General features: G+C 32.8%; 2 protein-coding genes across 3 annotated transcripts; one reads left to right on the top strand and one right to left on the bottom strand.

Annotated features, from left to right (window-relative positions):
• The first annotated feature begins 1,092 nt into the window (after positions 1-1,092).
• On the top strand, positions 1,093-16,853 carry LOC105275069 (laccase-4). Of its 2 annotated transcripts, none has more exons than XM_011331711.2 (10): positions 1,093-1,166; positions 1,752-2,097; positions 5,542-5,826; positions 8,778-9,051; positions 9,386-9,590; positions 10,269-10,453; positions 11,142-11,337; positions 15,193-15,411; positions 15,833-16,060; positions 16,454-16,853. In XM_011331711.2, the coding sequence occupies exons 1-10, from the start codon at positions 1,115-1,117 to the stop codon at positions 16,594-16,596; spliced, it is 2,133 nt and encodes a 710-aa protein (XP_011330013.2). In that variant the 5' UTR covers positions 1,093-1,114; the 3' UTR covers positions 16,597-16,853. The 2 variants fall into 2 exon arrangements, with proteins under 2 accessions (XP_011330013.2, XP_011330014.2); XM_011331712.2 differs by having other exon boundaries at positions 1,096-1,166; positions 1,758-2,097.
• Positions 16,854-19,420: 2,567 nt separating this feature from the next.
• LOC105275070 (transposable element P transposase) lies at positions 19,421-25,087 on the bottom strand. The gene is given in 8 exon segments (XM_011331713.3): positions 19,421-19,940; positions 21,554-21,760; positions 21,976-22,149; positions 22,267-22,422; positions 22,555-23,532; positions 23,534-24,213; positions 24,519-24,621; positions 24,755-25,087. Coding segments are annotated over 8 exon segments (2,928 nt in total). The 5' UTR covers positions 24,986-25,087; the 3' UTR covers positions 19,421-19,541.
• Between the last annotated feature and the right edge of the window lie 1,835 nt (positions 25,088-26,922).

The raw sequence follows: 26,922 nt of genomic DNA, 5'->3' as shown, positions 1-26,922 counted from the left end.
ACTTTATTTTTCAAATTAATAAAAATAACAAAATAGACAAAAATTCGTGAATCGAAAAATTCCTATTCTTACATGTGTTTGTAGAAATATGATTCATGCTCTCTAATAAGATTTCTAACAAGTTGTTTTACTATATTTGTTTGTTAAATTATTTCTTTTATTTAAAAAATAATAATTTTATTTTTCTCTTAATTAAATTAATTTTATGGTTATAGCTTTTTGCTCGGACATATATTAGATTAGCAATAGTTGATTGAAAATAATTAATTTTAAATATATTCATAACAAATTGTATCATACGGTTCATCGCCAAAAGCATGCGATTAAAAATAAAATATAAATATCAGAAATATTGGATACAATTAAATGTTTATTAACACATGTGTGTGTGCGCGTGCGCGTGTATGCGTGTGTATGTAAAATTTATTCTATATATATATTATTATATACATATATTTAAAATACATAAAAAAAATTTATTATACTTATAGTATTATATATCGTTTAATCAATTGCAGAATTACGTTAAGAATCCGAATAATAAAAGAAAAGAACAAGAAGAAATTAATAGTATTTAAATTATAATATTTTTTGATTTTTCAAATACTAAGTGATATTAGTCACGTTCGAGATTATCATGATTTCTTAAAATAAATAATAATGCATAAGAGAAAAAAATTAATATTGTGACAAAATTAGAATGTATAAAATTTTATATTGAAAACAATTTAATATCAAATGGTTAGACAATTGTGTAAAAGACTTCAATATGTGAGATTAAAATTCGAAATAAAGCATTTGAGTAAAATCATATTTAAAATTATAGTTTATGTGTGTTTTTTCCTTTCAATACATAAGTATGATATACATAAAAGTATATAATTATAGGTTACATGCATATTCCTTTGCCAAAAGCAAGAGCAATTCACTTTATACGCGAGCAAGCAACGTATTATAGTTATATGTGTTTCGTTTGCGAAATAGCACACGCTCACAAGAGAATATGCATTATCAGAATGTATCTAAGCTCAAGATCTGTACGTAGATCTGCGTAAGTGTATAAAAGCGATACGAAATATATCAGATCCCGTCATATGTCATCCACTTTGCAACAATGCATATTCTCCACCAATCGATCCTCCTCAGTGCGATACTAATTTCTTTTGGTAAAAACTTTTATTCAAATTCTTTCTTTCATTATTACATCGTTGCAGTTATACAGTGTTTAGACGCAGCAATTACTCGTCGTTGTTTAAAAAATTTGATAAAATTAAAATAAAATAAATTACAATTCTGATTCTGATAAAATTTTGGAGATGAAGCGACTTATTTGACGCGATATTTGAATTGCTTTGAAATATTATTAAGATTTTTATTATATTTTATTTTATTACTTATTATATTTTATTATAAGCATAATTAATTTTATCGAATGAATATTTTTCTTACACACAAAACATCTTCCTCTCTCTCATTTAGTCTTCCTCTCTCGCTCCTTTCTTCTTCTTTTTTAATGACTATATCATAGCTCTACATGATGCTTTCATTATTATATATTCATTATTATATATATATATATATATAATGAATATATATGATTATAGTGCTAACTTTGTACATACTGCATTTAACACAATCAAGTTTACGTAATGCAAGTGTTTTACATTCATGAATACAATCATCATACAATCGCAAATTGACTGTTAACTAATATATGAATATATATGTAAAAACTATCATCAATACGTTAGTTACAGGAGTAACATCGCAGACCAACGATGATTTTACGAAAGAAGAGACAATTTCGATGGAAATCCCCCCGGATGATGATGATGTGACTTCAGTTACATCAGCGTCGATCGAAAGTTCCGAAACTTCATCTGAGACATCAAGCCAACGAAAACGAAGAATAGTCGGAGGAGTTGATGACGAAAGAAGAGAAATAAGAGCAGTATGTCCACTCGAATCTATAACTCCGCCGAACGATCTTCCCAACTTGTCAAGTCCTCTTGAATGTGCACGTACTTGCAACGATCGTGAAAAACCCAAGATCTGTTATTATCGTTTCGTAGCAGAGATATATTCTTCACTTTCTGCGTAAGTGTATTATTAATAAAAATACTAATTATTAATAATTTAAAATTATAGAATTATATTGCAAATTGTAATACTCTGCATTTTATGCGGTGTATCTAAATAAAAAGATTAACATTATTAAGTTGTTGCGTAATTTCTGTCATACGCTTATCTTCGACGCGCAATAAATGATTATTAGATTTGTTTTTGAATTGCATTGCTAGATAGTGTGTAAAGGTACGCAACTAATCCAGTAGCGCAGTTCAAAAACAAATCTAATGATAATTTCCATATCGAAGATAAGCGCACAAAATATGACAGAAATTATGCAACAACCTACTAATAGATTGATTTCACCATTAATCGTAAGAGTAAAATTTTATTTTATTATAAAATACATCTCTTCAGAGAAAGAGAAAGAAAGTTTCAGTGAAGAAATTGCTGGAAATAATTTCCTTCCGCATCAATGCAAGCCTCACATCAGTGTCTCATGGATTGTCGAAGACATTCAAAAAGTATTCCTGCAGTATTTCGTATTTTGTCACATGAAGCGATAATACGATCTCGTAGTACGTCTGCAGTAGTAACAGGAGTATTATGAACAAGAGTCTTAAAATGTTACTAGGAATTTTCGAACGTCTTTGACAATCCGTGAGACATCGATATGAGGCTTGCATTGATGCGGAAGGAAATCATCTCCAGCAATTTCTTTAATGAAATGTTCTTTCACCAAAGTTTGTTGTAAAGAAAAAGTGTTTATAACTTAGAGAGGAAGCATTTCAATGTTTCTATGACTTTTTTTCATCCTTATAGTGACTATGCACTTAAAGTTTGTCCATCTACTTTTGAAACATCTTGCATATAAGCGAAGCAAGGGAGCTAGGAAGTGTCATTGTTCAGTATCAGATCTCTTTAATGGCTGAACAAATCAATTACATGATAGGCTTAATCGATAATTGATAATGCACTTTATATTAGAAAACTGTTCTATTTTTGCTTAAAGAAATTGAGTCTTTATTTATTTTCTTTTTTCCGAGAGGAGATTCGTCAGCTGCACCAAAAGATGAAGAAAAGTATTACAAAATGATGGCAAATATTTCGAAGATTGACATGCTTATTACGTTTGCAAATGTTTTGAAATAAAAAATTTGGGATAATAATTTATAAGTTAACATTATTGTCTTATATTTGAAAATTCAGCAGCGCTAAATTCTTTCCATTAAAAAATTTTATTCTTATTATTTATACATTCATAGCTCTAGTATAAATTTCAATGTGTCATAGAGTTCACTAGATATAGGAAACGGGAAATGATCATTATATCTGCATATACTACATAGCTGCCCGAATAGTTTGCTTCAAATTTACACAAATTTATGATACAATAAACCAACTATTTTGAATTAGCATCGATTTATCTGAAGATTGAGATATAAATCTATATAATTGATATAATTGTTTTATTTCCAAACTTTATGCAATCAATTGCAATATTTAGAATTATTGCTTTCTCGCAGTGTCCCAATCTATAATTTTGCGAAAATTACACACATATACATACACATATACATTACACTTCACACACACACACACACAAGGTGATGATAACAAACAGTTTTGATAAAAAGTTTTATCACATGTTTTATTTTTAGATTTGATACGAATAAAGATACACTGAGAAAAATTTTCATCAGATAAGCCGATTAAATAGTTTTCCGATTGTTAATTTTGATTTCCGATTAAATGATGGATATGTCCGATTACCTTCATCGGATTTGTTCGATTATTTTATTTTCTTTGTCTTTTATACAATTTAATCGGATATCCGGTTGTTACTATGAAACTGGATTATCCGATTATATCTAATCGGATATTTTTCTCAGTGTATTCTTATTCATAAAGATATCGCTCTAATCTGCTATCTGTAGAGTTAAATCACAATATATGAAATCACTGACTGAGTTTTGATTAATATGATTATTTTCCTTTTAATCGAACTATTTTATATTTATCTTATATTTTATTGTAACAGTTCGATAAATTTCTAAAAGCACCTTTAAAGCGTAACGTATCATAACGTATCATGTGATAGTTATTTTGATCTGTTTACTTACCTTACGAAGGCAAAAACACTATTAACACATTCGCAACCGGCAACGTAATTCAACGTCATTTTACAATCTTTAGCTGATTACCGGCAACGCAGTTCTACGTCATTTTAAAATCTTTACCTAGTTGTCGGCGACGTAATTCTATGATATCTTCTTCATATTTACAATGAGTTATGTGCACTTTACAATAACTAGGACTTTATTATTTGCTATTACATCTTTTTGTTAATATTATTTGTTAATTTAGCATTACATTTAATATTTAAAGTTATTATTAGATACTATATAAAATTATTATGTAAAACTAATTTATAAAATTATAATTTTAAGGTAAAATTGTTTTATTGATTTTCAAAAAATATATTTAATGAATTTAAAAAGCTCTTTTAATTTTAATATTTTCATATTTATAAATTTTTAATTTTTTCAACTTGCATTTGTAACAAATGCAAATGTTTTTGAATTTTAAACAACAAGTGGTTATGAGTGATTATGATATGAGAAAGTAATATTTTTTATATTCACTCTCATTTTAATAGCAGAACCCTGCGGTATTCAGCTATAGACTTTTGGCAATTGTACGCGGTATTTAGCTAATTGTAAGGCTCTTGCATCAGAATCGCCGGTCGCGAATGTTAATAATACTAAATATAATATCTATGTGAAGTTGACATCCCACTTTTAATAAATTAAGTTTTCAGTACACGAAATGTTAGTATTTCGTTTATAGTTGTTTATATGTTAACACAAAAAAAGTGTAGTATTGTGAAAAAATAGCACCCGACTATAAGATAAAAAAACTTTCAATGATATTGTTTTATTGATATATTCAAAATTGTTCGTAGTGTTTTTACGTTCATTTGTAGTTGCATCGTTATGTCTAGAAATTATAATAAAACTGACGAAGTTGTCTACTTTGAACATTTGAAATAGCTTTTCAACTAAGCAATTTATAGTCTGTTGCCAAACATATTTTCAAAATTTATAATTTTTTACGTTAAACTTTGCAAACGAAATTATTATTACTATACACAATTACAAACAATAACATTTCGTCTACTAATCTTAGTTTGTCAAAGATGGAGTGCCAATCTCATACAGGTAAAAATATTTGAAGTACATCCACGTCTATAGAGATTTATAGAGGTATAAAATAGCGGCTTTTGCGTAAACAACTCAGAAACACGTAATGTCACATTTTAATTAAAATATGTATAAAGTTGTAATTAAATGAAAAGACATATATATATATATTTTTTTTTTTACATATATTAAATAAAAATATTTTTACTGAAAGAAAATTTAATATTACTGAATTTCCAAATATGATAATTAAAAATTTGTCTTCCCTCAGTGCTTGTGAATATTGCAACCCGAATGCAACAAATGCATTCTGCAACAATTGCCAGTGCGTACCTCTTGACGGTGTGGAACGTCCTATTTTGACCATAAATCGTATGATTCCTGGACCTTCTATTGATGTTTGCCAAGGTGATACGATTGTGGTTGACGTTGTCAATAATATAGAGGGTGAAGAACTTGCAATTCATTGGCATGGAATACTTCAAAGAGGCTCCCAATATTATGACGGTGCACCCTTTGTGACTCAGTGTCCTATCAGCGAACAAAGTACATTCAGGTAACTATGCAATTAAATAAAAATTTGTAATACAAGATAAATTTCAGAAATTGTAATTTTAAATGCTTAAACTAGATCTTTTTAAACATATCCAATTCAAAACACTATTCGTATTTTTTGTCTCAACTTTTGAATGTTTAAAATTCAATGTCTATTGATATTTTATACATAATATTTCAAACAGTTAAATGAACTTTTCTTTCGATTCTATTTAATTTACGTCGACAATTGTATACTCGCAAAATATATAAGTACTCATTTGAATTATCAGAATCGGTTTTTTTAGAGGACTAAAGTTTGTACAAAAATGTATTATTTTATACTTTCGCGTGCAGTTCTGAAGAGAACCACTCTCTTTTATTATAAAAATTGTCTAGAAATGTTCCAAAAGCATGCAAATGAACATATTTTAAAGGATTCTTGGTGCAAGCATTCAATATAATGTTTAAATCTGTATAACGTCAATTTAAAACTATACTTTGTTCACTTTATGGGCTAAAATAATAAGTTGGTCAAAAAATGACAGTTATAGCGGACAATCGAGATTATTAAAATTTAACTTGTATTACTTTTTACAGAAAGAAAATTTCTTTTTGTAAGAGAAGACATCAAATTAATGTACACACCTGATATTTATCTATAATATTTATTCAATATTGCTGCTTGAATTTAAAGATTGTAATACTTAAATCTTTCGCTTCTTAATATCGATGAGTCTGACATATGCTAAAACTAGAAGTTTTCTAAAAATTAGCAAACGCCCGTATGCGAGGTATGAAGTTAGATAACATAATGTCTGAATTCTTGGTCTTCTAAAATTGACGAACTTAAGCGTAAGTTCAAATAAGTCGTTTCTAAAATTATAGATTCACTTGATTTAAAACGCATTTACTTGGGATAACACTTTTTATAACATATTATAAAATCAAAGTTATCTTTTTTGTATCTAATGTAACGCATATATTTCTGAATATAAATGCGTCATGTTATAGATACCTTCCTATTATTATACAGGTATCTCTCATTTGATTTTTATTTGATTTGTCTGTATAATAAATAATATAAGATATAGTGAAAGTGAAAAACAGACAAATCATACCTTGCAAAGTTTGAATAAAAATCTTCAATTAATGATTTCTTCCTACAAAATTTTAATGTTGTTTTGCAAAGAATAAAAGTTACATTGAATAGTTTTAGAAGAAACTTTTTTGTTAATGATTCAATTAAATATTTCTATATTTTTTATTTAAATACTTTAACGACTTAAATATGTGCCAATGCATTATTTTATTAAAATTTGTATCTTTGGTTATAGGAATACTAGTTTACGCAATAAAAATAACAAATTAAATTGCAAATAATTTCGGTATTTTTGTCAATGAAAATACTTAATTCAAAAACTGAAGAGTTAATCCTATCACACTTATCTTTACAATCTTTGTCGCTATACCGATGAATTCACAACGGTTGCCGACGATAGCAGCTAGTTAGCGCGCGCCTGTTCTTGTATAAGACATGTAATTGTCGCATCTTCATGTTTACGTGTATTAGTTCGCGCTCTTATTTACGCTACGGATGTGTTCTCTAAGGAATTATTATCCAATAAAATTGTATCTTTCAAAGTTCGAATTAAAATACTTGTTTAATTAATCATTTTTCTTTAGAATATTGTAATACGTCTATTAAGCTGACACAGCCACTTTAGCACAATCAAATAAAACATTCATAGAAATTTAGTGCTCTTTTGTTGCTAATTTGTTGCTCTATTCCGGATTTTGTTGCTGCAGCCATTTCTTAAAACACAGTGGCTGTGCTAGCTTAAGTTTAAAGTTAGCACAGCCATATTAAAAACATTTTTTTAAATAAAAAACAAGGCATAATTATTTAGTGCTATTTTGTTGCTAATTTGTTGCTTCATTCACAAATTTGTTGCACCACCCTTATCATCGGAACACTACCCTTAACTATTGCGCATTTAGCACAACATCCTACAACTCGAATTTCAGGAAAAATTACGACGGATTATGTCATTTCGATTTTGTTGCTTTACATTTTCGTCAATCCCGATTTTGTTGCTCCACCCCTATGAGCAGAAAGCCACCCCTAGTTACACCTACCCAGCACAACACATTATAACTCGAATTTCAGGAAAAATTACGACGGATTATGTCATTTCGATTTTGTTGCTTTACATTTTCATCAATCCTGATTTTGTTGCTCCACCCCTATGAGCAGAAAGCCACCCCTAGTTACACCTACCCAGCACAACACATTATAACTCGAATTTCAGGAAACATTACGACGGATTATGTTATTTCGATTTTGTTGCTTCACTTTTGATTGCTGTAGTCGAATTGGTAAAGACGTTATGGATTGTAGGGAGATTCATGTTCGAACCCTGGCTAAAGAGAGACATGTTTTGCAATAAATTGGTATTGAAAGTAACAGAACCCATGTAAAGCTGGACCCCCACCAACACCAAAAAAGTTCATAGCTATCAGAAAATTTAGTGCTAGTTATGTGCTAATTAGTTGCTCTATTCCCGATTTTGTTGTTTGAATTGTTTAGCAGGAAATTGCGATCAAAATGGGGGTTCCATCTTAACGTTAAGCCGGCCTCTCCCATATTGAAGAAACTATATAGAGTGCTCGAATCAACAAAACAACCACACTGGAATTTGTTGCTATTTTGTTGCTCTAAGATAGTGTAAATTAATTTAAAAAATATAATGCTGTTTAAAAGATACTAACATCCGGCTTAACGTTAAGATGGAACCCCCATTTTGATCGCAATTTCCTGCTAAACGATTCGAACAACAAAATCGGGAATAGAGCAACTAATTAGCACATAACTAGCACTAAATTTTCTGATAGCTATGAACTTTTTTGGTGTTGGAACGATGTCAAAAGAAAACTGAATAAAGAATTGTATTTTCTTAATGTTTCTTTCAGATATCAATTTACTACAGACAATGCTGGAACGCATTTTTGGCATGCTCACACCGGTTTGCAAAAGATGGATGGTATCTTTGGAAGTTTGATTATACGTCAATCGCAGAAACGTGACGTAAATAGTTATTTGTACGATTTCGATCTGTCTCGTCATAAAATCCTTGTTAACGATTGGATGCACGAATTAGCTATTTCGCGATTGCCTGGTCGATTTCACTCTACGAAATTCCAAGATCCAGATTCTATTTTGATTAACGGCAAAGGACGATATCAGGTTGGTTTACTTACTTTAATCATTTAAATAGGATGATATCTGAAGAAATGTAATTTTAATTATTTTTATACAATAGAATAAAAAGTATAGGCAAATAATCTAAACTGATATAAGATACAAATAATTTAACTCTAAAATGTTGAGATCATCTTGAAAAGTCTGTTTCAAATGGAAATAACGTGACACAAATTTTTACAATATATTTTAGTAGTTTTTAAATATTATCATATATTTTACAATTAGATTATTATATGTATTCAAATATTGTAATTTAATTATATATTAATTTTTAAATATAATTTTAAGTTCAAAGCTATTATGGTACTGTTTGTAGGATCCAGAAAGCGCTTTTATAACCGATACGGATTTGGAGGTATTTCGCGTGAGGCGCAATTATGCGTATCGATTTCGCATGGTGAATGCTTTTTGCACGGTTTGCTCATCAATTTTGACTGTGGAGAATCATAATCTCACTATTATAGCAGTAGACGGTTATCCGGTCAAACCCACTGTTGTAACTTCTATAATCAGCGTTTCAGGTATGATATTCTGACCATCTCTTACATTGTTTGGTTCGAAATGGACCTATATAAGATGATAAATAAATAAAGAAATATACATTATTTTATTTGAAAAATGAGATATTTTATTTGAAAAATGAGATAAGACTCGATGTTAAGAAATAACGTCAGAGACATAAAGTATTGGTTGGCCTTCAAGTTTTTCGTTCCACGTATGCTGCTCATTTTGCTCTTCGTTCTATGAGCGCGATTGTGCTTATGTTAGAGCATTCTTATTGTCTCGGCGCACGAGGTGTGTTCTTATTTGCTAATCTTAATCAGTTAATAACTCTTTATTGTATACAAAATGATATAAGACTTTTCTATTCATTCAATTCATTCTATCTTCACACGATTATTCGTTACCGATTATTACGAGACCCTATATGTAATATTTGTGCGCATATAAATTTGAAAAGCTTTTTAGTTTTTAATCCGACACAATAGTTTTACGGCAATTTAATGTCTTTAATATACATTTGCGTGAACAGAATTGCGTCTTTAAAACATTTTTTTAAACATAAATTATAACTTCTCATTGTCAATTTTACCATTTTTCTTGTTTATAATTGAAATGGTACATTTTATACAACATTTTTTAGAGGGCATAATGCTTACTAGACATATCTAATAAGATCAAATATGGAATATTTTCAGGGGAGCGTTACGATTTTGTCATAAACGCGAACAATCGAGTCGATTCTTATTGGATCCAACTTCGTGCACTAGAACCATGCAATGTTAGAGGTATTCAACAATTGGCTGTATTACAATATGATGGTGCTCCAGATACACCAACATCAGTTAAGCCCATCTTCATTCTTCCACTTTCAGAAGGAATTGTAAGTAATGTGAAAACATGCTATTTGCAATACGACCATACTGTCAATAAGTTTATAGTACACAATCGAAGTGTGTTACGAAATTTGTTACTAAATTGTCTTACGATCTTTCCCATTGCGTGAGCCAAAGACTATATACTTAATTTATTTATTCAGTCTAAAATTCAGTCCGGATGATTTTTTATGTATTCAACATAACAGTACAATCAGATATTACTTACAGTTGCATAATAAAATCTTTAATAAGATAGAAGAAAAATAGTCTACATGACTCATGTGATATATCATGATGTGGCAAGGTGCGTGCTTTGTATCGCTCCTGGCTCACACGCGATCTAGTACGCCAATTGGATAATTTAAAATAGCTCTCACTTAAAACCTATCATTTGGATTGAATTTTGGTAAAGGAAAAAGTTATTTTCTTTGGTATCAGGAATTTCCTAGAGTACTTTATATGCAATTATTTTGTGACATCCTGTATATTTAATTTTATTTGATGTTAAGGCTATATGGGAGAGGAATGTGGAAAAGAGAGAACAAATATCATCAACATATTTCCTTATATACATTTTCCATGCACATATGAACTTAAAACTTAATAACAAATAATTAATCAGTAATTATTAGTAATTCTTCAGCGTTTTGCACTTTAATCGAATAACACACACACACTGTATTATTTTTGCAGGTATTAAATCCACTTGATAGCCAATGTGATAGTCCAAGATCTGATGCGATCTGCGTCAACCATTTACAGAGCGCAATTCCAGTTGATAAAGACATTTTTACAAAGAAACCGGATGCTCAGATTTACTTATCATTCTCATTTCACCGATACAATCTGCAGGATCTGTTTTCACCTAATCAGTTCAATAGATTTTTAGGTAAGTTTTTTTCAAGGTGAATCTTAATGACTGTCCCAACCTTTTACCACGAGAGATGGATTACCGACTGCAACTGGTTAACTCACCGGCACATAGATGGCAGTTGTTGGATCGACCGTGATGTATGTACAGGCAAGTTAAAAATATGTTCAAATTACAGATATCGCACGGAGAAAAATAATTTAGATTCGCACAGTATATTTTATGCTTATGTCTAAAATTTTGTCAGTTATATGGACAGCAATGCCATTTGTTAAGAACATTGATTTTATTGAAAAATAATTTTGCCAAATTAGCAAATTGTTTAGCTATAAGAATAAAATGATTTCTGTTCTACCAAATACGTTCTGCTGTAATGTTAATCTATATTATATATATATATATATATATATATATATAAGCCAAATACCACTCACTCACTCACTCACTGACTCATCAACGTGCAGCCCAAACCACTGCACCTATCGACTTGAAATTTTAAGGGTATATTACTACTATCACGTAGGTGCTCACTAAGGGAGGGTTTTCCGAAATTCCACCCCTAACGGGTGAAAAGGTGTAAAATGTGTTTTTATTTAATTCTACACAAATATCGCGGGCGAAGCCGGGACGGGGGATGCTAGTAAGTTATAATAGAAAAATTTTGTCATCATCACATCAAATACGTATCACGTTTAATGTTCTTAACAACTGGCATTGCTGTCCATATGGATTATATAATAACTGACAAAATTTATGTAAGACATAAGCATAAAATATACTGTGCGAATCTAAATTATTTTTCTCCGTGCGATATTTGTAATTTGAACACATTTTTAACTTGTCTGTACATCACGGTCGATCTAGGTAACTGCCATCTATCTGCCGGTGAGTTAATCAGAGTTGCAGTCGGTAATCCATCTCTCGTGGTAAAAGGTTGAGACAGTCATTAAGATTTCATCTTGTACAGAATGTCTTTAATCTGATGCACTATCTGTTAATAGCATATTCCTGAGATCATTTGGATGCGAAAATCTGAATACTAAAACGTCAAATTTGTAACAGTTTATAATCGGAAGTTTACAGTTGAGATAAATTGCATAATTTAAAATTTGCGCACTGAATGGCGGGCCCTGTATTGCCATGCATCGCGTAATAATAATGTGCATATATATATATATATATATATATGATATCTCAAAATTTATTAATTGATATTGATTTTCATATTTTTACTATACAGGGTGGTCCACTTAAATCGATCATCTTAGATATTTCACTTGTTTTTGATGATACGAAAAAATGTCTAAGGAAAAAGTTGCACTGTTCGAAGGGACTATCATGATGACAGAACAAAAATTTTTTCAAGGCTATTTTTTTCGGAGATTCAAAGGTCAAGATAATTTTTTTAAATGGAGCTACATATTTTTGTTTGCCCAATTTTATAGCCAACATCGAGAGGAGTTCAGCGACCTATGACAACATGACCTTTAAATGATCTTGAACGCGGGAAACAGAAAAATCAAACTATGCTCTTCAACACAAAAATTTATTTAAGGAGGTGTTCGAAATGATGTCCTCCGACTTCAATACATATTCTAATACGATGCACAAATGATACTCTTACCCTTTCTATAATTTCTGAATTTATATTAGCACATGCATTCAAAATGCGCTCTCTCATGTTCTCTTGTGTAGTTGGTACATCATTGTAAACAGTGTTCTTTAACATTCCCCACAAAAAAAAGTCTAAAGGATTCAAATCAGGAGAACGTGTTGGCCAACTGATATGTCCTCCTCTTCCTATCCAGCGTTCCGGAAACATTTCAGCGACCTATGACAACATGACCTTTAAATGATCTTGAACGCGGGAAACAGAAAAATCAAACTTTATGCTCTTCAACACAAAAATTTATTTAAGGAGGTGTTCGAAATGATGTCCTCCGACTTCAATACATTTTCTAAGGCTCCATGGACGTTCTACTTATCGAAGCCACCTTAGATTTTCGACGGTCCAATAGTTCATATTTCTTCTATTTACTTGTCCATGGTTAGTGAACATTGATTCATCGGTAAACACTCTCATGTTCTGGAATTCAATGGAACGTAAGATTGAAATAATTCCATAGATGTATTGTGTGCGTGTGTGTATGTGTATGTAAATATTTATGGTCGTGAAATGCTTTCGCAGTTCAGTTCATTTCCTGAGCTTCTCGATATCAGAGTTTAAATATGACTGATTATACGAAAGAGGAAAGAATAGAAATGCTTCTTATTTACGGTGAAAGCGGAAGAAGCTCTACAGAGGCGCAGAGAATGTACGGCCAAAGATACCCTGAAAAGCGTTTACCGTCTCGCGCTGCTTTTGACCGTCTTATTAAAACATTTCGTGAAACTGGAAGTGTTTGTTCACATAAGAAAATGCGACCTCGTTTGCAAACTAATGAACCAGCAGAAGTTACTGTTTTGGCTGCAGTGGCAAATAATCCACATATCAGTTCTCGACAAATACAAAGAAATACTGGTATTTCCAAGACAAGTGTTTTACGCATTCTTAAACGCCACTCATTTCATCCATATCACATTGCATTGCATCAAGAACTTCATGGAAATGATTTTATTAATCGAATAGAATTTTGTCAATGGGCGCTACAACAGTTGGAGGTCAATGAATTCTTCTTCAATAGAATATTGTTTACCGATGAATCAACTTTCACTAACCATGAACAAGTAAATAGAAGAAATATGCACTATTGGTCCGTTGAAAATCCAAGGTAGCTTTGACAAGTAGAACGTCAACGTCCATGGAGTCTTAATGTATGCTGTGGTGTTTTACACAATCGAATCATTGGCCCTTTCTTTATTGATGGTACATTAAATGGTCAAAAATATGCTGATTTTTTGTCCCAACAATTACCAAACTTATTGGAAGAGGTGCCGTTAGAAACTCGTTTACAAATGTGGTATCAGCATGATGGTTGTCCGGCTCATAACGCACGTGTTGCACGTACAGTTTTACACACACGCACACAATACATCTATGGAATTATTTCAATCTTACATTCCATTGAATTCCAGAACATGAGAGTGTTTACCGATGAATCAATGTTCACTAACCATGAACAAGTAAATAGAAGAAATATGAACTATTGGACCGTCGAAAATCTAAGGTGGCTTCGATAAGTAGAACGTCCATGGAGCCTTAGAAAATGTATTGAAGTCGGAGGACATCATTTCGAACACCTCCTTAAATAAATTTTTGTGTTGAAGAGCATAAAGTTTGATTTTTCTGTTTCCCGCGTTCAAGATCATTTAAAGGTCATGTTGTCATAAGTCGCTGAACTCCTCTCGATGTTGGCTATAAAATTGGGCAAACAAAAATATGTAGCTCCATTTAAAAAAAATTATCTTGACCTTTGAATCTCCGAAAAAAATTGCCTTGAAAAAATTTTTGTTCTGTCATCATGATAGCCCCTTCGAACGATGCAACTTTTTCCTTAGACATTTTTTCGTATCATCAAAAACAAGTGAAATATCTAAGATGATCGATTTAAGTGGACCGCCCTGTATGTATACTATAAGAATGGCATATATTGTCAAGCGCCACAGTCGTCAGTTAAATTATTTGGCCGATTAAATCAAAAAAAGACCATTCGCTGAACAGGGAAAAAATGGATTATTTTGTAAAAAAATACAAAGCTAGACCGTATGTTGCACTTCGCACTTAGCAAATTATTTTTAACTTGAGCTGGAAAGTTATCTCGCACGCGACATATTTACTTGCTTAGGATTATCTTCGGATTATTACTTATTCCATTAATTGATGTAACATTCTAATACATATTTATACATGATTTTATGTATATATTTTTACAGTTGCACCTAGCCACCGTCACACCTCTGCTGTTATGAATGATATTTTATTTAGTTTTCCACCCTCACCACTACTTTCACAAATGGAGAATATTCCGTCTAACACAATATGTAACAGCACACACAAACCGGATAATTGTGATAATGAAGATATATGTCCATGTACGCATATAATAGAACTCCCATACAAGGGCATCGTCGAGCTCATCATGGTTGATGAAAGTAAGCACCTGTTTTTGTATTATAATAATTCCTGCATGTGTTTTCGCGAATCACTCACAATCTTGCAAGAAGTATTGAGAAATTAAGAAATATTGCATAAGCCACATTTAATTATATTTTAAAATTTTATTTATATTATTACTTTTAATATATGCCTAATTAATTAAAGGTATAAATATTTTCTACATACTTAATTTGAGTCGGGATTTTATTATCTTTTTAGATATCGCACGTATTAAGAAAATGCAATCAAGCACTTATTTTTTATTTATGATAATTTTCAATATACATAGAATCTTATCCTTAACCTACATAATCATAATTTATTTTTTACAAAGAAACCTTGACTTAACAAAACACACACACACACATATATATTTATGTCAGTTTTATATATTTTCTGCATATTTTTTCTTTTCAGCTAACGTCCCTGACAAGTTATATCATCCATTCCATTTGCACGGTTATAATTTCAACATAATGTATGTAGGTGTATCAGATAATAGGACTGTTAATAGTGCAAATGAAGTACAAAAATTGGATGAAATAGGATCTCTGCGTAGAAGAAAAGCTTTGCCACCATTTAAAGATACTATAGCTGTACCAAATAATGGCTATGTTGTCGTACGCTTCCGTGCAGATAATCCCGGTGAGTATTTTTTATTACATACATATACGCACGCACGCGCACTTTATGCGCTAACTTCTCAATGTTTAATCATATGCTATTATAAATAGTAGATGTAAAATAAGTTTTTTAATTTATTTAAAAAAGTGTTAAAAAGAAATCTAGCTACGCGATCTATTAGAAAATTTTAGGGAAGGCTATTAGCGATGCAGAAGGCTAATCTTTGTCAGATATTGTATAATACAGAAAAAAAAGATAATGTTTATGAATACGTATAAGTGACTACATATAATGATAAATACATGGAATTTTTTAACACTATTTATCATATAAAGAACACAAATCTTTTTTATAATATATAATATTCTTTCTTTTGTTTAATGGAAGATTAAATATCAAATACTTTACTTGCAGGTTATTGGCTTCTTCATTGTCATTTTATCTACCACTTGGCAACGGGCATGGCTAACGTATTCCACGTCGGAACACCATCTGATCTTCCACCTGTGCCGCACGATTTTCCAAAGTGTGGAAATTATTTACCGTATCCGTATTAAATAAATATAAATAATGCAACATTTGTTCTTGTATCTGGACGAATCATGCAATACATATAACATTGACATATTAACATACAATATCAGGATTAATAATAATTTTTCTCAGTAAAAGCTTTTGTTCGGTACATGTCCAAGCTGACATGATCAAATTACAAATTATATTATTATAAATTGTATATATTGCAAACTTATTAATTGTAAAAGATCTTAATAAATTTCTAATAAATATCATAACTAATGCAATTTTATGGTAATCCAACAGCGTTAATCCAAGTTATTTGCATTAAAAGACTTTATACTTAATCAAATATTCTTTTTTATAATTTTTTCGTAGTTGGCATTAGTTTTAGATATCACTACTTTTGTAGGGATTATGAAGAGTTCACGAGCAAAGCGATGCTCGAGCGACGAGACTACCCCGTGGCTATTATACGCAAAGCAATTAGTTATACGATTGTCGATTAATCAAATCTTGTTAACGACTGCACGGATCAAGTTCATAACAGGCTTAATCGTTAGCTGAGGGTCACTTTACATGACTAAATTGTGCCAATCACGCGCTTGTTGGTTAAAGTTATGGACTTAATATTCTTTTTGAATTTTTAATTAAAGTACGCTCATTAAAATTTGAAAAATATATGAAATTAATAGAGAGAGAGAGAGAGAGAGAGAGAGAGAGAATATGATTTCACAAAATTTTATATAAAATTCTACACTGTGTGAAAGCTTTTCTTTTATATTTTTAAAATAAGAAACAATTTTCTATAAAAATTATTTATAAACAATTATTTTAAATTTATAATCCTTTAAAATTTATACAAATATTATATCATTTTCATGTCATAATCATTAACAGAAAAGCGAGATTGAAAATAGGAAGAGTACTTTAGATTTTGATCGATAAAAAAAGACGAATAAATTTTTGCTGCAAATTTGTAATTCTAATATTTGAACGCCTCTTTGTATCAAGAACATCAATTGTATTTGTAGTAAAGCCATAGATGGCTGAAGCACTTATTGTAAAATTACTTTTTCCTTCGAAAGTTTGCGTCGTGAAATCTAGGTCAACTTTTGCGCGTTTCCGGTCGATTACAGATAAACTCTCTCATGGACATTTGTCTGCATTAACATACATTACTGGCACCGCGATGTCGCAGCCGAAACCGGAAACGTTGTAACTTTATTGATGCGACACTGAGTTCTGTATGCAAGCTTGAGAAGAAGGTCAATTAAATAGCTATGCACTGATCACCATAACTCCATGTCTCTATAGATTGGGTGTTTGTTATAACGTGTGTCTTGAAATCACTGAAAGCCATAAAAAAGCTCTGCTGTATTTTTATTTACTTGTTAATGATCATAATAATGATTATTTTAACTATATGAATTTATTGCGAGAAAGTAAACAAAGCGAATATTCTAAAACATTTTTTATATTACTTAAAATTTTAAGTTTACTTGTAATGGATCATTTTCCATTGTATTAGATGTGTGCAAAAGTTTTAGTCATTTTTTCCACGTTTTCGCTTTTTACTGCATATATGCAATACAATTCTAAGCATCAATATATTTGCTTTCATTACAATTACAATTTTCGGCCATTTCTCAGGTAAAGTTGCTGAGAACCCTCACCCTCTCCACTCACATCAGTGATGCCAGAAAGTGTGCGATGATTCGCGAGACCATTCCTACTCCTCCATCTCCACCACATGCTACAAAGCACGCTTTCTGGCACCGCTGCCTCACTGCGCCAGTAACCAACAACGAGCGCGCGGCCCTCCTACCGACGACCTCGCTGCACAAGTCGTGCACTCATTCGTTTACTTTTATCGTTAATAACTCGGTTATGCGAAAATTTGTATTGCGAAAATCGTAAAGTGGTACAGGACTTTTCGACTCAGCTAACAAAATTCCAAACTATACGTCATTAATGGGAAGGTAAGGAGTTATGAGACACCCTGTATAAATTCCATAAAAATTCGCGATTCTCCGGAAATATTCATTAAAAATATTTTTTAAAACAAATCAGGAACATGTTTGACTGTTATTGCAGAATGTTCTACTGTTGATGACAAATTATGTGCGCTGTGTGGCATATCTAGACCACGGTCTTACATACAGGTCTACCATGGACGGTAGTGGGGGTAGTCCGCTTAATGAGGATGTTTGTACTTCGAGTTGTGGCCGCAAGGTGGCGCGACGATCTAGGGATATCACATAAGATAGCTGAGTGGGTATATAGGAGAAAGGAAAAGAGAATTTTAATACTCTGCTTGGATAAACGTAAGTTTTAATTTATAGTCAGTCTTGACAATTTTTTTTACAACACATTCTTTTGGTTTTTTAATATTTTCTTGGTAAGTATTTTGCCTCATTCTTAATCTTATATAATAAATTATCGCATACGATAAAATTTCAGAAGCATGCACAGTGCAAGGGAAAGTGAAGTTGTAAGAAGACAAAACTTCTTCCAGCGTGCAATCAAAAACGTCTGACTGAGAAGCATATTTAGCAAAACACGATTCAATGTGATAAACAAGGTCAAAAAATCGCAAATTAGGGTAAATCAGACCACCTCGTGATTTCATAGCAACCAATTGGGATACAGAAAACGTGGAAGAGGAATCTGAGCGCACAGCTCGGTGACAAGTCATGCATGAACCAAACAATTTTAAAACCTGTTTGCATAAATATTCTGTAAAATAAGATAAGTGTGTTAGATATTTGTACAAACCTTCCCCATGTTTGCAGAATAGATATTCTACGCATTCTACGATGTCAACATACTAAAAGTAGCGCACAAAATCAATTCATCCATTTATAGTACTAACATTGCATGCAACAATTGTTAATATATTTAGTAAGAAATTAGTATAATGAGTATTATTAGAGAGTACAGTTATATATGTACATAATATACATATCTACAGATTGTTAAGATTTCAAGCAAGAAAGAAGTAAATATTAAAATAAAAACCTGTGACATAATATATAATACGATGTAGAGTTTCGGAGGAAGCATTATTATGCTCGCGATTATTATGTTCTATGATGTCATCCGCTTCCCAATCATCGTGTTGTAAAATGTGGTCTAATTTTTTCTGAACGTGTTGCTGATACATTGCACTTTTTCCCTTAGACTTCGACCCGTAAATATCCTTCAGTTCCTGTAACGAGAGGAGAATCTGCGGCGAGGGAATCCTTTCGGAAATGGAGCAGTTTCCAAATTTGGGAGGTTTTATTATACTGTATATTGACAGTACTTTATATAGTTGTAGGAACGTGGGACAGCTTGGATGATCGTTAGACCCAGCGGCTTGACGAATAGTGCCGAAGAATTTCTAGAACAGACCAATACATACATATACAGTGCTGGCAAAAAGTTCCGGAACGGTTTGTGGCAATTATATGGCCACATACGTCATCGCCTAGACGGTCAGCAGTATCGCGCGGCTAGACTCAGGCGAGGCAAATAGACCGAAAAACACGTCGTCAAAATAAACAGATTAGCGGATAATAGACTAGACCGTTAGATAGGGAATCCCCAATGAGCCGTTGCAGATTTGCAAGTGTTCCGCGAAATGTCGGGGGATTCCGTACCGACGACCGTGACGAGGCATACGCGCGGCGGCTGAAAGTGTAGTGATCGCGTCATGGAGGCGCGGGTCACCGAAAGAAGCAGGGCGCGATAAATAGGCGGAACGATTCCTCCCGTAGGAAATTCAAAAGGACCTTCGAGAGGTCCTACGAAACAAACAGGCTCGTGAGAGTAGGCTTTCGACGACCAAGAGGTCGACAAATAAGGGATTCGACTGGTAATCGTCTACGCGAGCGGACGTGTCTTTGTATATTCGGACTCAGAATACAATTCGGGCTGTGCTCATTATACACCGAGCAAATATTATAATCTTTTAATTACACCCGATCCGCTCCTTTTTTACCCGGCACACGAAGAGCCAAAGGTTAAAAATCTTGGAAAATAATGATTTAGTGGAAAAAAGTTTCAAACAAAAAGCATAGGACTTAAAAAAATCTATTAGATGATGATATATATTTGACCTTGGTATGACCTTGGAAAGCCCGGTCATGGTCAACACAAAAATCTTAAATAGAAACCCCTATTTTTTATTACATATTCTTGTAGCTTAGCTCGAGAGCTTTTCGAAACGCTATAATAAATTTTTTTCTCTTACGTACTTTTTGACTTATAAGGCTTGAAGGTTACACAGTACCGCCGGTAGAATTACCCAAGGTGTACCGCGTGGAGGTTGCACGGTCGGATTTACACCTCTTTTGTGCGTGTATGTGTGTGTCTGTGCGCGCGCGCGTGCGTGTATGAGTGTGCGTGTGTATGCGTGTGTGCGTGCGTGTATGAGTGTGTGTGTGTGTGTGTTCTTCATAAAACTAACTTCACAAAAATCGTTTATACTCGTATGTACGAACAACGACATTACACACACACGCACACGCACACGCACACGCACACGCAACACACACAAAAGAGGTGTAAATCTGACCGTGCAACCTCCACGCGGTGCACCTTGGGTAATTCTAATGCCGGCGGTACTGTGTAACCTTCAAGCCTTATAAGTCAAAAAGTACGTAAGAGAAAAAAATTTATTATAGCGTTTCGAAAAGCTCTCGAGATAAGCTACAAGAATATGTAATAAAAACTAGGGGTTTCCATTTAAGATTTTTATGTTGACCATGACCGGGCTTTCCAATGTCATACCAAGGTCAAATATATATCATCATCTAATAGATTTTTTTAAGCCCTATGCTTTTTGTTTGAAACATTTTTCCACTAAATCATTATTTTCCAAGATTTTTAACCGTTCCGGAACTTTTTGCCAGCACTGTATATAGTAACAATGAGTGGAGGACTATATTATATTTGTATGTATATGTAACCCAGTAATACACCAATTCATACACCTATGAAAGTTATAAATACCTCCAAGTTATCTTGGTTGACTTTTCCAGTTAATAAATATTTAAAATCAAATTTTTCGATGAGATAGCGGCACAAATCGATCGTTGAATGTAGAGACATTCGCAATGCTTCCGACGTTTGTGTGGTTAAATATTCATCAGCCGTTATGTCACCTTTTTCCTTGGCAGATTCCCACTCATTCAACCATTGGAGCGAATCTTGCAATATCTAAATATAAGGTACGGTCAAAGTCACGTTGCGAGGCGCTTCTAGACACTTTCTATCCTTTTCCTTCTGTCAAATGAGAAGAAGGATGAAGGGTGTCTGGAAGCGCTTCGAAGCGTGACTTTGACCGTACCCATAGTGAATCAGAAGAACAGATAACATCATTTATAACGGAATTAATATTTGGTAGGGCTATTCAATAACCATCAATTAATTACCTTAAAGTCTTTGGTTTCTGGGGTCAGACCTTCATTGGGAGACTTTCGATTTAACGCATCGAACATGTCATTTATTTGTGTGCAGAATTTAATCGTTTCCTCGTATCCAGCGAGAGATTTGACTCCACGCGACAAATAAAAGGCCAGACCTTGTGCGACAGAGTTACTAAAAATCTATTAATGTGCAAGATCATGATGGTTTATTTTTCATGAACCATTTAAATAGCATTATATGTATGTAAATAATATAAATAGCATAATATTAATAGCATGACAAGTGAAGAAAAATACCTGTGTCGCGAGTCGAACACACATTTTCGAGGCGTTGTCCAATACAATATGCCTTCGCGTTATTTTAGGACAAGCTCTGGCATTTCCTGGATGTATACTGTCGAGGTCAAATAAAATCTTAAAGTAATCCCAGCATATGTATTTATCCGACGATTTCTGCAGAAATGTTTTTTTAATTATTTCTTCAAATATTTAAGTACCATGTAGCATCGAATATACAGAACTTGTTGAGTTTAGTAAGCGGTATCATTATTTTCATACACGAATCTACCTTAATGTCAAACTTACCCGCAATTTGTTTTTATTGTAGAGCCGGTTTCGAATATTCTTGATGATGTGAGGTGTATCAGAAAAAACGAACACTTTCCGGTCCTTATCGACAGGATGCGTGAACGATGTTTTTGTGTTCCTCATTGCACCTGAGACACCCAACAAAGACCACATTTTTACATTTGTCGCTGCACCATCGGCAATAACGCCGTGAATTTGTGCTCCATTTTTTTCCACAAAAATAATAGCTTTAATCAGCAACTTTGCAAGTTCCTCGCTCTTAACTGGCTTTTTTGAAGCAAAAACAGCAATTGGTTGAGTATACGAATATGTAATAGACTGCAACATGAGAACAAGACCGTGCGTTGCTTGATCTTGAATGTCCGTACAGTGTGGTCCGTCCTCACCAAAATCCGTTAAACCAACGTAAGTCAAGTTTCTTGAACAGACTGTCACAGACTTTCTCAAATTGATTTCATTCAATAAAAGTACACAATGTCGCTGCAGAGGAGATTTATCTTTAAAATACTGTTTCAATAATTGCCCAAACTGTTCATCAAAACCGCATTTCATATCAATGAGCGAAAACTAATTGCGAATTGTTCTCATACAGGGTAGTGGTAAAACATTGTTTTTTCGAAGAAACTCGTAATAGCTCGGTGAACGTATGTTCATTAAAATGCATAACATTATCCATTCATCTGAGTAACGACGACTCTTCAGGCTTTTCTTCGATGCAGCCGAGATGATTTCTCTGAGTGCTATATTTTGCGCAGGTGGAATATTCAATTTTGAACACTTTTCGTCCAACGTTTCGGCACGAAAAGAAGCGATTTCGTCGGCTTTTTCTTTCAATGATTGCGTGAATGATTGTATACGTCGCTTAAGGTTGTTTTTTGCGCGCCTTTCACGGAACTTCGCTTTCCGTAAAACAATAAACTTCTTTTGATCGATGGGATTTGACGCTTGATGTATACGCTTTAATGTTTCAGTTTTTTTTCGATCTCGCTTCCATCTGCATTATTTGTTTCCTCTTCTTCACGCAGCTGTCACATCTTTTCTGTTTCGAGATCATTGTACAGCTGTTGTCATGCCATCTTTCAACATAGTCTTTGAATGCAGTACTAACCGACAAATGATGAACGTTGATAGCACCTAGACCATTGCAAATATTCATGTTTTTGAATCTCTCCAAAGTGTTCAGCAGCGATGTGTCTTTCAAAACTGGAGGGAGTTGACATCTCTCTGGATCCACGGGACGTCCATGAACGTAGTAGTGAAGTATTTTATCAGTATTGATCTTAATACTTCTTTCTAATACTGGTATAAGCATACTATTTCTACGCATCTTTACGAGATGTGAGAAGACTACGCTTTGTCCTCCTTCCTCATTGAATTCCGTAACAGCCCACGATTTTGGTATGGTGATAGATTCGTTTTCACTAATCGTAGCCACTTTACTAGTCTCATTGTTGATTGTGGTGCTTGAAATATTGAAATTTCTATCACACACTGTGAACACTGTAGGCATTGTAGACACTGAATCTATTGCATAATTTTGCACAGTTGATGTGATACCAACAATCTCATTCGGCGGAAGAACCTTCGGCGGAGGAACTTTATGTTGAATGGACTCTTGCGGCAAATCAACCTGATTCTCGACAAGATTATCCTGCACTAAAAAAATTAATTATTTCATTAGGATATTTTTATTTAATAGTGACATTTTTGTTATCCTGACTAATTATTTTGGCTATTATCAGTTTTTAAACCAGGCAAAGAAAGTTTTGTTGCCTGAATTCAACATTTATTTGGCAACATTTATTTAGACGCCAGAATTGACCCATTTACTTTATTTTCTCAGTATGTGAGAAGACTTTTGTGATGAAAAAAACTTTACAAAATGAAAGATCAATCAAAATATCATGCATTGCAATTAAAATATGAAGCATTTTTTCACCATGTAATGTGTAGACACTTACACTGAGTTTCTTGAAATGTTGAGGCACCTTGTTCCACCTCAGAAGGGATGTCGAATATTGTTGGAACTGCTGAATTGGCTAGCCGTGGACGCACATAGGCAACCTGAAATCAATGTACAAAGGATTACAGTTACATTCACTGAAAGCTATAGTCAGAACGAGAAAAAACAGAACGCGAATGATATATTTTACATATTTAATTCTATTCTTCCTACAGATAAAATGACTAAACTTACTTGAGTAATAATCCGACCATCGTTGTCGCGTTTTATCCATTTTCTTAGAACGCGTTGTTCCTCAAAATGCTTCTCGCAAACGTAGTGTGATTGCTTCAATTCAATGTCAGGAATTGCTGCTTGCCATTCTTTAAATTGTTCAATATTTCTTGGCACTTTAAAAACGGAACACTGTTGTTTCATATTTCTATTTCCCGTTTTGCACTTTGGTACTACACACGGCTTCGTCATATTGAAACCAACTTGAAACTTTGCCAATACGTAAGACCAAAGCACTTGATTGCCACCACCAAGTTTAGTGTACGGTTGAGGTTACATCTCTATATAGCAGCGACGCATGGTGACGATAGCACGAGTCACAAACTGCTTCATTAAGCTGACTTCCCCCACCACTGAAATTTGGTCTCCTTGCTAGACCTGTTTATAAGACCGTGATCTAGACATACAGTTTCGTCCGAAAATTATTTTGTTGATTCTACTTATCACGATATACTTTCATCTGAAGTCAATATAACGGAGCCTTTAATAATAAATATGAAAGGACAGATTGAAAATGTATTACTCTTGATGGAAGCACGAGCAAAAAAATCGTGGTTGTGCAGTTCTTTACGTAAAATTAATGATCCACTTCTAATTGACCGATATTTAAAACTTCTAGAAGCTGTAAGTACATTAAAGAACGTGTCAAAACTCATACAAAATATTCATGAATGTACTGTAAAAACTTCAAATGATAAATTAGGCCATACGCATAGCTGTTATATCGATTTAAATCTTTGTAAAGCGATGTCTGTTCCAATACAGTTATTACGCCTTATTTCCCCAAAGTAAGAAATATTAGACGTTTTATGTACCAACTTAAAGGTTTTTATTAAAAGATGTTGTATTTTGACGAAGCATTATATTCTGCTGATCTGAATACATTAAATGAAATTGTTACTTCAGCACAAGAAAAAGCAGATATGTACAAGCATCAGCAAACTGAAATAATTTTGAGTGATGATGATGTTATTTCTAAATATCATAATACATTTACGATTTTGAAAAAACGTTAGTTGGACACACCACGGTATATTTGTATATCGTGTGAGAGACTTTGTTATAAAAGAAATGTTTGTAAAGTTAGTAAATTTCAAAAAACACGGAGAGATATTCCAATTTGGAAAGATTTAATGGCATGTGTAGAGCAACAAAAAATTAATGCGCAATATATATGTCATTATTGTGATCGGAAATTTCGTAGCGGTTTGATGCCTGTTTATTGCATTCTAAATAATATCTCCGTAAATGATGTGCCTGAGGTAATATCGCCTCTTCATGAATTTGAAAAGTTATTTTTATAGACAGTTAAAGCTTTTCAAACTGTTATTAAAACAGTTTGAAAAGGAACTGGGAACAGTTGTTAATAAAATACCTGAAAGACAAAAGATACAAAAAGTTAAAGGTAGAACATTTCATTTACCACTTCCTTTACAACAGACTTTCAATAAGTTATGTTCTAGCACTGATTCAATAAATTTAAAAAAATCACGAACTTGTTTTACTTCGAAATGTTCCAACTAAATAAAAAATTATCTGGGAAGATTTAGTGGATATTAAAAAAGTATTTGAAGCTCTAACATGGTTGAAAAATAATAACTCTTTATATTCTAAAATTATACCGTCCGATACTCACGATCAAGCGACGCGGTAGCGTCGCGACGCCAAGTACATAAAAATAAAAAATAAGGCTCCGAACAATGAGAATCACTGCATAAACATCGAGCATTACTAAGTTCAGTGAAATATTTTAATCATAAGTTTATGTGACCTGTCAAACGATATGAATTCCAGATAAGCTATACCAGGCCTGCGGCCGAGTTGCACTTTTCGGCCGATTTTGTCTGTTACCATCTTCACTCTTTTTGCTTCATAGCTCGCGGAGACGTCAAGACGGTCAAGCTCAGGTACGGATTATCTGTAAGTCACGTATGGGCCTTTGACATTGATATTGATATTGATGTCGCGCGCTGTTTATAGAATTATTATTATTATTATTATTATTATTAATATATTATACAATTATTAAATATATAGTATAGCTTTGCGGCGCCAGAAAAATATTTAATGAATAAGACAATAAATATGCGACCACCACTGGCAACTTTATTGATGTCAAAAATATGCAC

This window comes from Ooceraea biroi, chromosome 1 (genome assembly GCF_003672135.1).
Source record: "Ooceraea biroi isolate clonal line C1 chromosome 1, Obir_v5.4, whole genome shotgun sequence".
In the NCBI taxonomy this organism is placed as follows: domain Eukaryota; kingdom Metazoa; phylum Arthropoda; class Insecta; order Hymenoptera; family Formicidae; genus Ooceraea; species Ooceraea biroi.
The sequence above is the reverse complement of the archived record's forward strand: the minus strand, read 5'-3'. Positions and strand labels throughout refer to the sequence as shown.